The sequence below is a fragment of the Chaetodon auriga genome, chromosome 14, assembly GCF_051107435.1.
Source record: "Chaetodon auriga isolate fChaAug3 chromosome 14, fChaAug3.hap1, whole genome shotgun sequence".
Classification (NCBI taxonomy): Eukaryota; Metazoa; Chordata; class Actinopteri; order Chaetodontiformes; family Chaetodontidae; genus Chaetodon; species Chaetodon auriga.
In genome coordinates, this window is record NC_135087.1 from 447501 (window position 1) to 460973 (window position 13473).

At 44.3% G+C, this 13473-nt stretch overlaps 2 protein-coding genes across 3 annotated transcripts in view; both read left to right on the forward strand.

The window, feature by feature from the left end:
• The window catches only part of tbpl2 (TATA box binding protein like 2), a 6988-nt gene extending 6280 nt beyond the window's left edge, over positions 1 to 708 (forward strand). The window contains exons 7-8 of the mRNA XM_076748930.1: positions 1 to 31; positions 482 to 708. The exon at positions 1 to 31 is cut by the window's left edge and continues 64 nt beyond it. Coding sequence (XP_076605045.1) covers positions 1 to 31; positions 482 to 558 — 108 coding nt within the window. The 3' untranslated portion in view covers positions 559 to 708. The remainder of the gene's footprint in view (positions 32 to 481) is intronic.
• Positions 709 to 1086: 378 nt separating this feature from the next.
• Positions 1087 to 12887, forward strand: atg14 (autophagy related 14). 2 transcript variants are annotated; one of them, XR_013078172.1, is made up of 12 exons: positions 1087 to 1630; positions 2623 to 2685; positions 7649 to 7691; positions 8275 to 8356; positions 8505 to 8742; positions 9527 to 9756; positions 10107 to 10224; positions 10335 to 10425; positions 10592 to 10677; positions 10854 to 11028; positions 12099 to 12604; positions 12655 to 12887. XR_013078172.1 is itself a non-coding variant. In XM_076749285.1 (11 exons), the coding sequence occupies exons 1-11, from the start codon at positions 1353 to 1355 to the stop codon at positions 12219 to 12221; spliced, it is 1527 nt and encodes a 508-aa protein (XP_076605400.1). In that variant the 5' UTR covers positions 1090 to 1352; the 3' UTR covers positions 12222 to 12887. The 2 variants fall into 2 exon arrangements, 1 of the variants encoding a protein (XP_076605400.1); XM_076749285.1 differs by having other exon boundaries at positions 1090 to 1630; positions 12099 to 12887.
• Positions 12888 to 13473: the final 586 nt, after the last annotated feature.

A 13473-nucleotide genomic window follows, 5' to 3' on the forward strand; every position in this document is an offset into this window, starting at 1 on the left:
ATCTTCGTGTCGGGGAAAGTGGTTTTAACCGGTAAAGACACTTAAACGTGGACATGAGCTGGTGCAGACCAGCAGAGGGCTGAGTCCAGCAAACACTATCGTCTACATTCACATCTCTGTCTGTCACCGTTCTGCTCAAACGTGCTTCACAGGTGTTTTCAAGCATCTCACGATTCAAACTTTACGTCATAACAATGTTTTTATCTGACAGGTTCCAGATCTCAGAATTAGTAAAGACAGAATGTGTTTGTACTAATGAAGATATGAATCTGAACACACTGATCGACTAATTAAGAAATTAAAGTCCTGTGGTTGTGAAACACGGACTAACTGTAATTATGGGATGTTTTTTCATTATTATGAAATAGAGGTCTTGTCATTAGGAGATGCAGCTCTGAATGAATGAATGAATGCGGCACATTTCCACATAACACTCATTCACACAGTTGTAATAATTCTGTAGTTGTGTGTTAACTTGCAGGAGCTAAAGAACGAGCTGAGATCTACGAAGCCTTTGAGAACATTTATCCGATCCTGAGGGGCTTCAGGAAACAGTGAGGCGACCTTTGATGTCACTTCCTCTTCGTATGTGAATAGATGGACTTTCCTTTGTGTCGTTTACTTTGTGTTGTGGATGGTGAATGAATCAGCTGTTTGTATCAGTCTGTCCAATGTTTGACCATCTTGAATAAATAGCAGCTTTCCGAAATCGCAGCACAGAAACATTCTGTGAAACACAAACTTTGATTTTAATTTCTTCTCTTGAATGTTTCCAGCTCAGAATCATTCGGAATCAGCTGACTTGAAATGATTTGGATGAATGAGACTTGAGTGTCGGTGACTTCACGTCAGTACTACGGAACAAAAAGTGTCTCTCGGCGTCTCAGAATGATGATTCAGTGTCTCATCAGTTTCACTTCAACCTGCAGGAACATGAGTGAGTGAACGTCAGTGAGTCTGTCTGAGTGTGAATGAATGAATGTTAATGTGTCTGTGAGTGAGTGAATGATGGGTGTGTTTGAAGCTGCAGTACTTCCTGGACTCCGCCCATAACATGACGTCACTACATAAACAAACCTCGGCCTTGGCGTCACGTTTTCAGAGGAAACAGGAAGTGGCGGATTCATCGTCTGCTCATCAAAACAAAAACATTTCTTTGTGAGCTCGTGGCCTCCTCGAGTTAAAACCTGTCCGTGAAATGACCGGAAACATTAGAGTCAAGCCGCGAGGGGCTCGACATGGAGCCGTTTAGCGCGCGAGTCAATCGGTTCTTTGGTTCGTTGTGGTTTTGAAAAACAAGTGCTAACGTCCGATTAGCTTGAAGCTCAGCTAGCTGTTAGCTGTCCCTCTCCATGGCGTCCTCAGCGGGACTCCCACCGCTCGGCCCGGACCGTGCTGCTTCGTCCTCCTGTCCTCACTCCGGCGGGAGGCCGCCTCTCCGCCCCTATCACCACCATCAGGCTCACTCCGCCCCGGGCTGTGTGATGGTGGAGTCGGTGGACGACGCAGAGGGTCTGTACGTGGCAGTGGAGCGGTGCCCCCTCTGCAGCACCTCCCGCCGCAGGCTGACCTGTGCCCGGTGCGTTCAGGCCGGGGACTTCGTCTACTTCGACGGGAGGAACACTGAAAGGTTTGGCACATAAATTTTCTGGATCCAAGCCTGTCCCCCTCTGTCCTTTCACTGTCAACGCCAAACTTCATCTCCATATTTGGACATTTTAGAGTGGCCTTCATTTGTCCCGCACTGATAAGATGTCATGTCATGTATAAGAAGCTGAGATGAAAACATGAACCCTCTTTACTATTCGGCATTAATATGAATTCTCAAAGCAACATTTCCAACATATTTGCCCGGGTGTTTTAGGGTTAGCCTGCGCGCGGGTGGAAGATAAAGGTGAATGACAGGTGTACGTGAAACAGAGGTCGACCTGTAGCTGCCAGACTAACTGCTGTGTGTAATACACACATGCCGAATGAAAAAGGGGACCACTCTGATCAGATAACACGTATGTCCTGTTTGATATTTATGTTTCCAGACATAAAGTCCACGTTAACTCGTCAGTTGATGTTTTTATACCCGGAGTTCTGCCGCTGACGTCAGGTCGACGCACGGACGCAGCTTAATGTTTAATGCTGTTTTAAATGGAAGGTGTTCTGGAAACTGGACAGAGGATTTTCCGTGTTAGTTAGCTCAAAGTGAAAACCTCGTAACCTGCAGAGAGCCAGTGTCAGTTTGAGCTAGTTAGCATTAGCCGCTAACGGTCCTCAGTGGACGCATCAGGTCCAGCTGTGTGAGACCACGTCCAGCTGTTTGTGTCCAAACTGCTGCCTCCCTTCAGGTCCACGGGCTGGATTAGCTGCTGCGGACTCTGTCTGGTGTTATTTGAGCAAAGTTAGCTGCTCGGCTGCAGTTACACAACATGAAAACCCAAAATAACTTTGACCTCATACTTTTCATGCCAAAGGACAGTTTACCAGGGTAACCTGGGTTCAGGGGACCAGTGGGGTCTCTGGGGTGCTTCCAGGGGACCACAACAACAAACTGGGGACAACTTTGAAAACGTCTCAGCTTCTCTGCAAAGGTTTAATGTTTTTTTCTGGCTCTTTTCTTCCTGTTTGTAGATACATTGAAAAGCTGGAGCGGCTGAAGAAGCTGAAGGAAGAAAAGGAGCAGCTGCAGCAGAGGTGAGGCACACAGAGAGACAGACAGGCAGGCAGATAGACAGTAAGACAGACAGGCAGAGAGGCAGGCAGACAGACAGTAAGACGTATGGACAGACAGGCAGGCAGGCAGGCAGGCAGGCAAACTGACAGACGGGCAGGCGTATGGGCAGACAGACAGACAGATGGCTTGTTACTGCATGATCGCTGACAGATGTCAGTGCTGATGTTACAGCTTTAGCTCAGGTGGAAGTCTACGAACAGCACCATCAAAGGTTTGGACACACCTCAGTGTTTAACTTTGTACAGTGAAACTGAAAACGTCCAAACTTTGAAACAACACAAGGATCAACGAGTTCAAAAAGAGCTCAATATGTTTCATGTTTCAGACTCTGAATATGTTTCATGTTTCAGACTCTGAATATGTTTCACGTTTCAGACCCTGAATATGTTTCACGTTTCAGACTCTGAATATGTTTCACGTTTCAGACTCTGAATATGTTTCACGTTTCAGACCCTGAATATGTTTCATGTTTCAGACTGAATATGTTTCATGTTTCAGTCTGAATATGTTTCATGTTTCAGACTCTGAATATGTTTCATGTTTCAGACTGAATATGTTTCATGTTTCAGTCTGAATATGTTTCATGTTTCAGACTCTGAATATGTTTCACGTTTCAGACCCTGAATATGTTTCATGTTTCAGACCCTGAATATGTTTCATGTTTCAGACTGAATATGTTTCATGTTTCAGTCTGAATATGTTTCATGTTTCAGACTCTGAATATGTTTCATGTTTCAGTCTGAATATGTTTCATGTTTCAGACTCTGAATATGTTTCATGTTTCAGACTGAATATGTTTCATGTTTCAGTCTGAATATGTTTCATGTTTCAGACTCTGAATATGTTTCATGTTTCAGACTGAATATGTTTCATGTTTCAGACTCTGAATATGTTTCATGTTTCAGACTCTGAATATGTTTCATGTTTCAGACTGAATATGTTTCATGTTTCAGACTCTGAATATGTTTCATGTTTCAGACCCTGAATATGTTTCATGTTTCAGACTCTGAATATGTTTCATGTTTCAGTCTGAATATGTTTCATGTTTCAGACTGAATATGTTTCACGTTTCAGACTCTGAATATGTTTCACGTTTCAGACCCTGAATATGTTTCATGTTTCAGACCCTGAATATGTTTCATGTTTCAGACTGAATATGTTTCATGTTTCAGTCTGAATATGTTTCATGTTTCAGACTCTGAATATGTTTCATGTTTCAGACTGAATATGTTTCATGTTTCAGTCTGAATATGTTTCATGTTTCAGACTCTGAATATGTTTCATGTTTCAGTCTGAATATGTTTCATGTTTCAGACTCTGAATATGTTTCATGTTTCAGACTGAATATGTTTCATGTTTCAGTCTGAATATGTTTCATGTTTCAGTCTGAATATGTTTCATGTTTCAGACTCTGAATATGTTTCATGTTTCAGACTGAATATGTTTCATGTTTCAGACTCTGAATATGTTTCATGTTTCAGACTGAATATGTTTCATGTTTCAGACTCTGAATATGTTTCATGTTTCAGACTCTGAATATGTTTCATGTTTTAGACTGAATATGTTTCATGTTTCAGACTCTGAATATGTTTCATGTTTCAGACTGAATATGTTTCATGTTTCAGACTCTGAATATGTTTCATGTTTCAGACTGAATATGTTTCATGTTTCAGACTCTGAATATGTTTCATGTTTCAGACTCTGAATATATTTCATGTTTCAGACTGAATATGTTTCATGTTTCAGACTCTGAATATATTTCATGTTTCAGACTGAATATGTTTCATGTTTCAGACTCTGAATATGTTTCATGTTTCAGACTGAATATGTTTCATGTTTCAGACTGAATATGTTTCATGTTTCAGACTCTGAATATGTTTCACGTTTCAGACTCTGAATATGTTTCATGTTTCAGACTGAATATGTTTCATGTTTCAGACTCTGAATATGTTTCACGTTTCAGACTCTGAATATGTTTCATGTTTCAGACTCTGAATATGTTTCACGTTTCAGACTCTGAATATGTTTCATGTTTCAGACTGAATATGTTTCATGTTTCAGACTCTGAATATGTTTCATGTTTCAGACTGAATATGTTTCATGTTTTAGACTGAATATGTTTCATGTTTCAGACTCTGAATATGTTTCAGACTCTGAATATGTTTCATGTTTCAGACTCTGAATATGTTTCATGTTTCAGACTGAATATGTTTCATGTTTCAGACTGAATATGTTTCATGTTTCAGACTCTGAATATGTTTCAGGTTTCAGACTCTGAATATGTTTCACGTTTCAGACTGAATATGTTTCATGTTTCAGACTCTGAATATGTTTCACGTTTCAGACTCTGAATATGTTTCATTTTTCAGACTGAATATGTTTCATGTTTCAGACTCTGAATATGTTTCATGTTTCAGACTGAATATGTTTCATGTTTTAGACTGAATATGTTTCATGTTTCAGACTCTGAATATGTTTCAGACTCTGAATATGTTTCATGTTTCAGACTGAATATGTTTCATGTTTCAGACTCTGAATATGTTTCATGTTTCAGACTCTGAATATGTTTCACGTTTCAGACTGAATATGTTTCATGTTTCAGACTCTGAATATGTTTCACGTTTCAGACTCTGAATATGTTTCATGTTTCAGACTGAATATGTTTCATGTTTCAGACTCTGAATATGTTTCATGTTTCAGACTGAATATGTTTCATGTTTTAGACTGAATATGTTTCATGTTTCAGACTCTGAATATGTTTCAGACTCTGAATATGTTTCATGTTTCAGACTCTGAATATGTTTCATGTTTCAGACTGAATATGTTTCATGTTTCAGACTCTGAATATGTTTCATGTTTCAGACTGAATATGTTTCATGTTTTAGACTGAATATGTTTCATGTTTCAGACTCTGAATATGTTTCAGACTCTGAATATGTTTCATGTTTCAGACTCTGAATATGTTTCATGTTTCAGACTCTGAATATGTTTCATGTTTCAGACTGAATATGTTTCATGTTTCAGACTCTGAATATGTTTCACGTTTCAGACTCTGAATATGTTTCATGTTTCAGACTGAATATGTTTCATGTTTCAGACTCTGAATATGTTTCACGTTTCAGACTCTGAATATGTTTCATGTTTCAGACTCTGAATATGTTTCACGTTTCAGACTCTGAATATGTTTCATGTTTCAGACTGAATATGTTTCATGTTTCAGACTCTGAATATGTTTCATGTTTCAGACTGAATATGTTTCATGTTTTAGACTGAATATGTTTCATGTTTCAGACTCTGAATATGTTTCAGACTCTGAATATGTTTCATGTTTCAGACTCTGAATATGTTTCATGTTTCAGACTGAATATGTTTCATGTTTCAGACTGAATATGTTTCATGTTTCAGACTCTGAATATGTTTCAGGTTTCAGACTCTGAATATGTTTCACGTTTCAGACTGAATATGTTTCATGTTTCAGACTCTGAATATGTTTCACGTTTCAGACTCTGAATATGTTTCATTTTTCAGACTGAATATGTTTCATGTTTCAGACTCTGAATATGTTTCATGTTTCAGACTGAATATGTTTCATGTTTTAGACTGAATATGTTTCATGTTTCAGACTCTGAATATGTTTCAGACTCTGAATATGTTTCATGTTTCAGACTGAATATGTTTCATGTTTCAGACTCTGAATATGTTTCATGTTTCAGACTCTGAATATGTTTCACGTTTCAGACTGAATATGTTTCATGTTTCAGACTCTGAATATGTTTCACGTTTCAGACTCTGAATATGTTTCATGTTTCAGACTGAATATGTTTCATGTTTCAGACTCTGAATATGTTTCATGTTTCAGACTGAATATGTTTCATGTTTTAGACTGAATATGTTTCATGTTTCAGACTCTGAATATGTTTCAGACTCTGAATATGTTTCATGTTTCAGACTCTGAATATGTTTCATGTTTCAGACTGAATATGTTTCATGTTTCAGACTCTGAATATGTTTCATGTTTCAGACTGAATATGTTTCATGTTTTAGACTGAATATGTTTCATGTTTCAGACTCTGAATATGTTTCAGACTCTGAATATGTTTCATGTTTCAGACTCTGAATATGTTTCATGTTTCAGACTCTGAATATGTTTCATGTTTCAGACTCTGAATATGTTTCATGTTTCAGTCTGAATATGTTTCATGTTTCAGACTCTGCTCAGTTTGCCTCCTTCAGTTTCGCTCTCTGTGCTCGTTCGTGACGTCGTCACCTGGATGATTCTCCGTCAGTCTTGAAGGAGCTCTCATACATGCTGAGCTCTGATTGGCTGCTTTTCCTTCACTCTGAGCTCCAGTTGGTCTCAAACCAGCTCAGCTGAGTTCAGGTCAGGTGACTGTGGAGAGCAGGTCTCTTCTTCTTGCTGGTCTCCCTCGGTCTTGGTTTCTCTGCAGCAGTTGGACCATGAAGGCCTGATTGACTCGTCTCCTCCCTCAGTGGACGTTTTCTGAAGCTGCTGACAGTGATGAACGTCTCCTCTGCAGCAGAGGGACGTCCTGGTCTTCTGCCCTGGATCAGTCCTCATGAGAGCCAGTTTCATCAGAGCTCTGATGGTTTTTGTGACTGTTGACTGTAAACTGACACTCCCTCTGCACAACAGCTGATGCGCTCAGCCTCATTAAGACTAGTGAGCGTCTGACACGTCTCACCTGTTACCTGAGTCAGTCCAGGTGAGAGGACGACCACAGAGAGTGAAGCTGCATCAGCGGTAACGACTGAAGAGTCTGAAACATGTTTCAGAGTTCTTCCACAGTTTGATTCTTCAGTTTTGATCCACAGAAAACAGAATACAAACCGCTGAATGAGAAGGTGTGTCCTCACTTTACCTGTCGTGTGTCATGCTGAGCTGATGATTAACTCATGTTTCAGGGTCGTCCAGACCATGGACAGGAAGCTGCAGGCTGATGACATGGTGAGTGAAGGCATGTCCGTGTGATCCATGTGGAGCCAGCCTCAGACTGGACTCCAGTCCACATCAGTGTCCGTCCAACCAGGTCCACCTGTTCAGGAAGAAAATTCAAGTTCGTCCTTCACCTGAACTTTCCTGTGTTAGATCATGTGACTAACAGACCGTAACCTGATTGGACAGAAGGTCCAAGTTCAAGTTTGAATCTTTCGTCTTGAGTTCAGAAGTTAATCAGTCGAGTCTCAGCGAGTTTAATAAAGATTTCAGAGTTTGAATTTTCTACCTGAACTTGATTTACATTCTCACACACACATCACTTGTGGGGACATTACATAGACTTACATTCATTTCCTGGAGCCTTAACCTAACCATAAGCACTACCTGCCTGTTCCTAACCCTTACCTTCCTGTAACCCTATCCTCAGTCTGCACCCTAACATTTAATGATTTACATTAAGGGGACCTGCAGTTTGTCCCCAAAAGGCAGGTGAGTCCCCACAATGTGACTGTGTAAACAGATTTTTGTCCCCACAATGTGATAAATACCTGGTCACACACACACACGCTGAACTGAGCTGCTGTTTCCTCAGAAATGGAAAATAATGTCGTGTAAGATGAAGATCGAGCAGCTGAAGGAGGCGGTCGCCGGGGGCAATGAGGAGGTGAAGAGCGGTGAGTCTGTCTCTGTCTGTCTCTGTCTCTATGTCTCTGTCTCATGCTGATGTTTGTCAGTTTGCAGTCTGTTTCTTATTCTCTTCTTTTTTCCTTTTCATCCTTCCTGCTCTGTCTCTTCTGTGTCCTCCTCCTCCTCCTCCTGTAGATAAGGAGCTCCTCCTGCGCTCTCAGGAGGAGAGCCAGCGGCTGCAGCGTCGGGCCGGGCGTCACCAGGAGAAACGGGATAAAATCGAGCGTCACAACCGGCGTCTGGGGGATCTGCTGGAGCGCCGCAGCCGCGAGCTGCAGAGCCGCCTGAGCCAGCTGGCGGCTCTGAGGCGAGACCACATCCTGGAGCTGACCACGCACATCTTCCCCACGCAGGAGGAGAAGCAGGGCAGCAGGTGAGCTCTTCCCTCCGGTCGGCCGAGCGCCGCTCAGCGTGCAGGAACCTCCCAGTGTGCACCGCTCCAGCCTCATTTTCAACCACTGAACCTAAAGATTGTGATCCGGTTCAAAGTTCACACAGGAAGAAGATCTGAGCTCCGAGTCTTTGAAGTGACTGACAGCAGTCCAGACACATGATTTACGCTGATGGACGGACGGAATCCAGGAGGTGTTGACAGACTTTTATAAGAGACGTCTGGAGGAAGGACAGTGTTTCTGTCTCAGCTGATCTGAGTCTTCAGGGCGTTTGTTGTCTTTATGTCGTGCTGATGTTTTTCTCGTGTAATTTTAGATTGAGGTGGCACTACCTGGCGCAGCAGGTAGTGTGCGTGCCTCACAGCAAGAAGGTCGCCGGTTCGATCCCCGGGTCGGGCGGGGCCTTTCTGTGTATGCGTGGGTTCTCTCCGGCTTCCTCCCACAGACCAAAAACATGCTCGTTAGGTTAATTGGTGACTCTAAATTGTCCTTGGTGTGAGTGTGAATGGTTGTCTGTCTGGATATGTTGCCCTGCAATCGGCTGGCGACCGGTTCAGGGTGAACCCCGCCTCTCGCCCGTTGATAGCTGGGATAGGCTCCAGCCCCCCCGCAACCCAAAAGGGATAGTCGGTACAGAAGATGAATGAATGAATGAATTTTAGATTGAATCTTTGCTTTTTTTTGCTCTTTTTAAGCCTTTTTCCTCCTTTAATGAACTGAAGTCATTAGAGACAAACCTCCTCTGCCCCTGCTTTTGTCACTCAGAGACCCCGCAGACGTGGTGGCGGAGTGCGACCCCGCCTTGACCTCCAGCACGGTGAGCGAGCTGGCCGAGGCTCGGAGGACCACCTACCTGTCCGGACGCTGGATCTGGGACGACCAGAACGGAGAGACCAGCATCAGCATCACCGGACCCCCCGTCACCCTGCCCAGCAACGGAGACTGCTCCGCCTACTACAGCTGGGTGGAGGAGAAGAGCACCAATCAGGGCCCAGGTGAGGAGGGAGGGGGCGGGGCTTTGAGGTGACAGAAACTAGCGTTGGTTGAAGGAAGTATTCAAACCCTGTACTACAGTAAAGTGCTAATACCACAGTATAAAATACTCTGTTAGAAGTAGAAGTCCTCCAGTGAAAATGTTACTTTAGTAATAATCATGAAAATGTACTTGGTGTTGAAAGTGAGAGTACTCTGTGTACTCTGTGCAGTACAACAGTGAGAAATGTGGTCACAATGAGCCCAAAGTGACACCTTGACCATGTTTGTTTGGTCCAAAGCTCCACATGATTCCAAACACATTCAGATCATTCCTGTTGACCTCTGACCTCTGACCTCTGACCTCCTGCAGAGTTGGACCACATCAACCCGGCTCACACCATCAGCGCTGCTCTGTGCTACGCCACACAGCTCGTCACCATCCTGTCCCACATCCTGGACGTCAACCTGCCCAAGAAGCTCTGCAACAGGTGAGACAGGAAACACCTGCCGCTGCCTTCACTTGCAGAGCGGCGTCGGAAAATCGGGCGTGGGTTTCTTTAACGCGTGGAGTTTAACCGTGAACCTGTTTGTTCCTCAGTGAGTTCTGCGGAGAGAATCTGAGTCGGTACCGTTTCACCAGAGCGCTGAGCAAACTCAACACCAACATCCTGCACCTGTGCTTCTCACAGGTGAGACACGCCCACACTCCCTCTCCACCGACAGCCTGCGAACGCACCACGAGACGACGGGTGCATAAGCGCACCTGAGCAGGAGTTTAACAGAGAACAACAAGACAAACAAACAAATAAATGACAAATAAAATGTGTGTGTGTGTGTGTGTGTGTGTGTGTGTAGCATGTAGACAGTGAGAAGCTCCACCCTCATCACACTCTGAGGAACATCATGTTTTTGGTTTCCCCCGACAACGATAACCTGGGCAGGTGAGCTCCTCCTGTCAGTCTGGAAATGGGCCAATCAGAGAGCTGCTCCTGCAGACCTGTGACGTTTGATTCTTCCAAACTGTCCCGATTCAGACGTTTAACTGCAGCTGTTGGCTTTTTCTCACTGCTCTCTGTTGGACCGCGTCTGGTCTGGTTCTGGTCTGGTTCTGGTCCAGGACGGGTCCCTTCGAGGTGAGCGCCGACCTGGAGGAGTCGATGGAGTTCGTGGAGCCGGAGGCGGCGGGGCCGGCGGAGGAGAGCGGAGACGAGGCGGTGACGGACGAGGAGACGGACCTGGGGACGGACTGGGAGACGGTGCCCAGTCCTCGATTCTGTGACATCCCGTCACAGGTAGATCACGCCAGAAACACGTGCTGGACCAGGTTCAGGTTTCCTCTGAGCTGGTCTTCAGACGCAGAGAACAGAAGCCATTACTGAACAGTCTGATTAATAATCACTGATTAATTAACTTGATTTTCACTGGAGGACGTCTTCAAAGGTTCCGGCTTCATCCTGTTTCAATGTTTCCTGAGTTTAAGCTCAGATGATGAAGCTGAAAGCATCTTCATCATCTGAGCAGCATTAAACACGCCGAGCGTTTGAGTCAGAGGGCAGGAAGACAAAGAGTTTGAACGGTTTAACACTTCCTCCTTCTCCTCTTCTCCTCCTTCTCTTCTCCTCTTGTCCTTCTCCTCTTCTCCTCTTCTCCTCCTTCTCCTCTTCTCCTCTTGTCCTTCTCCTCTTCTCCTCTTGTCCTCCTTCTCCTCCTTCTCCTCCTTCTCCTCTTCTCCTCTTCTCCTCCTTCTCCTCTTCTCCTCCTTCTCCTCTTCTCCTCCGTCTGCTCTTTTTCTCTTCTCCTCTTCTCCTCCTTCTCCTCCTTCTCCTCTTCTCTTCCTTCTCCTCTTCTCCTCCTTCTCCTCCTTCTCCTCTTTCTCCTCTTCTCCTCTTCTCCTCCTTCTCCTCCTTCTCCTCTTCTCCTCCTTCTCCTCTTTCTCCTCTTCTTCTCCTCTTTCTCCTTTCTCATCTTTTCCTCTACTTCTCTTTCTCCTCTTTCTCCTCCTCTTCTCCTCTTTCTCCTTTTTTCCTCTTTCTCCTCTTTTCCTCTACTTCTCTTTCTCCTCTTTCTCCTCCTCTTCTCCTCTTTCTCCTCTTCCTCTCCTCTTTCTCCTCTTCTCGTCTTTCTCCTCTTTTCCTCTACTTCTCTTTCTCCTCCTCTCCTCTTTCTCCTCCTCCTCTCCTCTTTCTCCTCTTCCTCTCCTCTTTCTCCTCTTCTCGTCTTTCTCCTCTTTTCCTCTACTTCTCTTTCTCCTCCTCTCCTCTTTCTCCTCCTCTTCTCCTCTTTCTCCTCTTCTTCTCCTCTTTCTCCTCTTCTCCTCTTCTTCTCCTCTTTCCCCCCTTTCTCCTCTTTCTCCTCCTCACAGTCCATGGATCTTTCCCAGAGTGCATTGCAGGTCTCCCAGCCCTCTGCAAACACCGGAGGGATGATCTCCTCAGCTGCTGCCTCCGTCACCTCCTGGTTCAGAGCTTACACCGGCCAGCGCTGATCAGACAGGCTGAACCGGACCAGGACCGGCCTGGTCTGGTGAACATTTGGAACTCCTGGAGGTCTCAGACTTTGGACTGGGTTTGGAGAAGACTGGATTGAGTTCAGAGGTGTGAAGTCAGCAGGTCAATGAGACTCATTCAAAGTGTACAGCTGCTCTGAACAGCCAATCACAGTCAGATGATCCAGATTAGGAGACTTTATGAAACTTCAAACACTGATATGGCACACCTGTCAGAACACCTGTCAGAACACCTGCATCCTTTGTTTTCTGTGTGAACCTGAACACCAGCTGCTTCTGGAGCTTCATGAGACACCAAAACTGTCAACATCCAGTCAGACCACATTTAGTTTCCAATGGTCAAATAAATGAAATGGGTCCAGGTGCACCTGGGTCCAGGGGGTCCAGGTGCACCTGGGTCCAGGGGGTCCAGGTGCACCTGGGTCCAGGGGGTCCACGCACTAAGAAAAGCTTCTCATTGTGAACATTTTTTTCCTTTCTAAAGTTTTGTTAAACTTTAATACGAGTTTTCTAAGCTGCCAAATACAGACACAGAGTGGACGATTTAATGTGAACGGTCACTCGTCTCATTGAGCTCCTGAGCTGTTCAATTCTTATTTGTCACGCTTTATTTTGCCCTTTGAATAAACTGACTTTAAGTGTCAATCGTGGTAACTGGCTCATAATCACACTTTGTGTGTTCGTGTGTTGAAGAACTGGATCTGGAGGATTGTGGTCTCCTGTCCTCACTGGACTCTGCAGTGTTGGCTCATGTCAGCAGTTAGTGATTCAGGAGTAACTCCAGCAGAAGAAAACCCATCAAAGATCCTCTGTGAGGGAAGGCGCTCCACTCTGTAACACCCAGAGTTTGTGCAGAGTGAGACCTCTCCTCTCCAGATGATCTCGGCTCACGTCACTTCAGTAAGTTCAGATTCAGAGTTTTCACTCAGGATCAAACAACGTGTGAACGGACGCGTCCACCAAGATTCAAAGACGTTTATCAGCATCAGATCAGACTGCGCGTCAGCAGATAATCAATACTTACAGATCAGAACGTTTCTGATCGTAACTCCACATTCAAGTCTGTTAGAAACCTCAGATTCAGTGTTTGTTGACTGCGTCTGAAAGCTGAGTGGACGAGGACAAAGGGACGGTGACGTCCCCCCGCCGCCGTCTGTTTGTCTGCTTTTCATGTCGACCTTTCTGTGCTTCAGACACCGACTAACAGACAAACACTGGTTGCCACGGTGAT

Bases quoted from the DNA above. Each gene is read 5' to 3' on its own strand.
- atg14 (XM_076749285.1), top strand. From the start codon at position 1,353: ATGGCGTCCTCAGCGGGACTCCCACCGCTCGGCCCGGACCGTGCTGCT. The intron at 1,631-2,622 runs GTTTGGCACATA...TCCTGTTTGTAG, and splicing joins GACGGGAGGAACACTGAAAG to ATACATTGAAAAGCTGGAGC. The intron at 10,225-10,334 runs GTGAGACAGGAA...TTTGTTCCTCAG, and splicing joins CCCAAGAAGCTCTGCAACAG to TGAGTTCTGCGGAGAGAATC.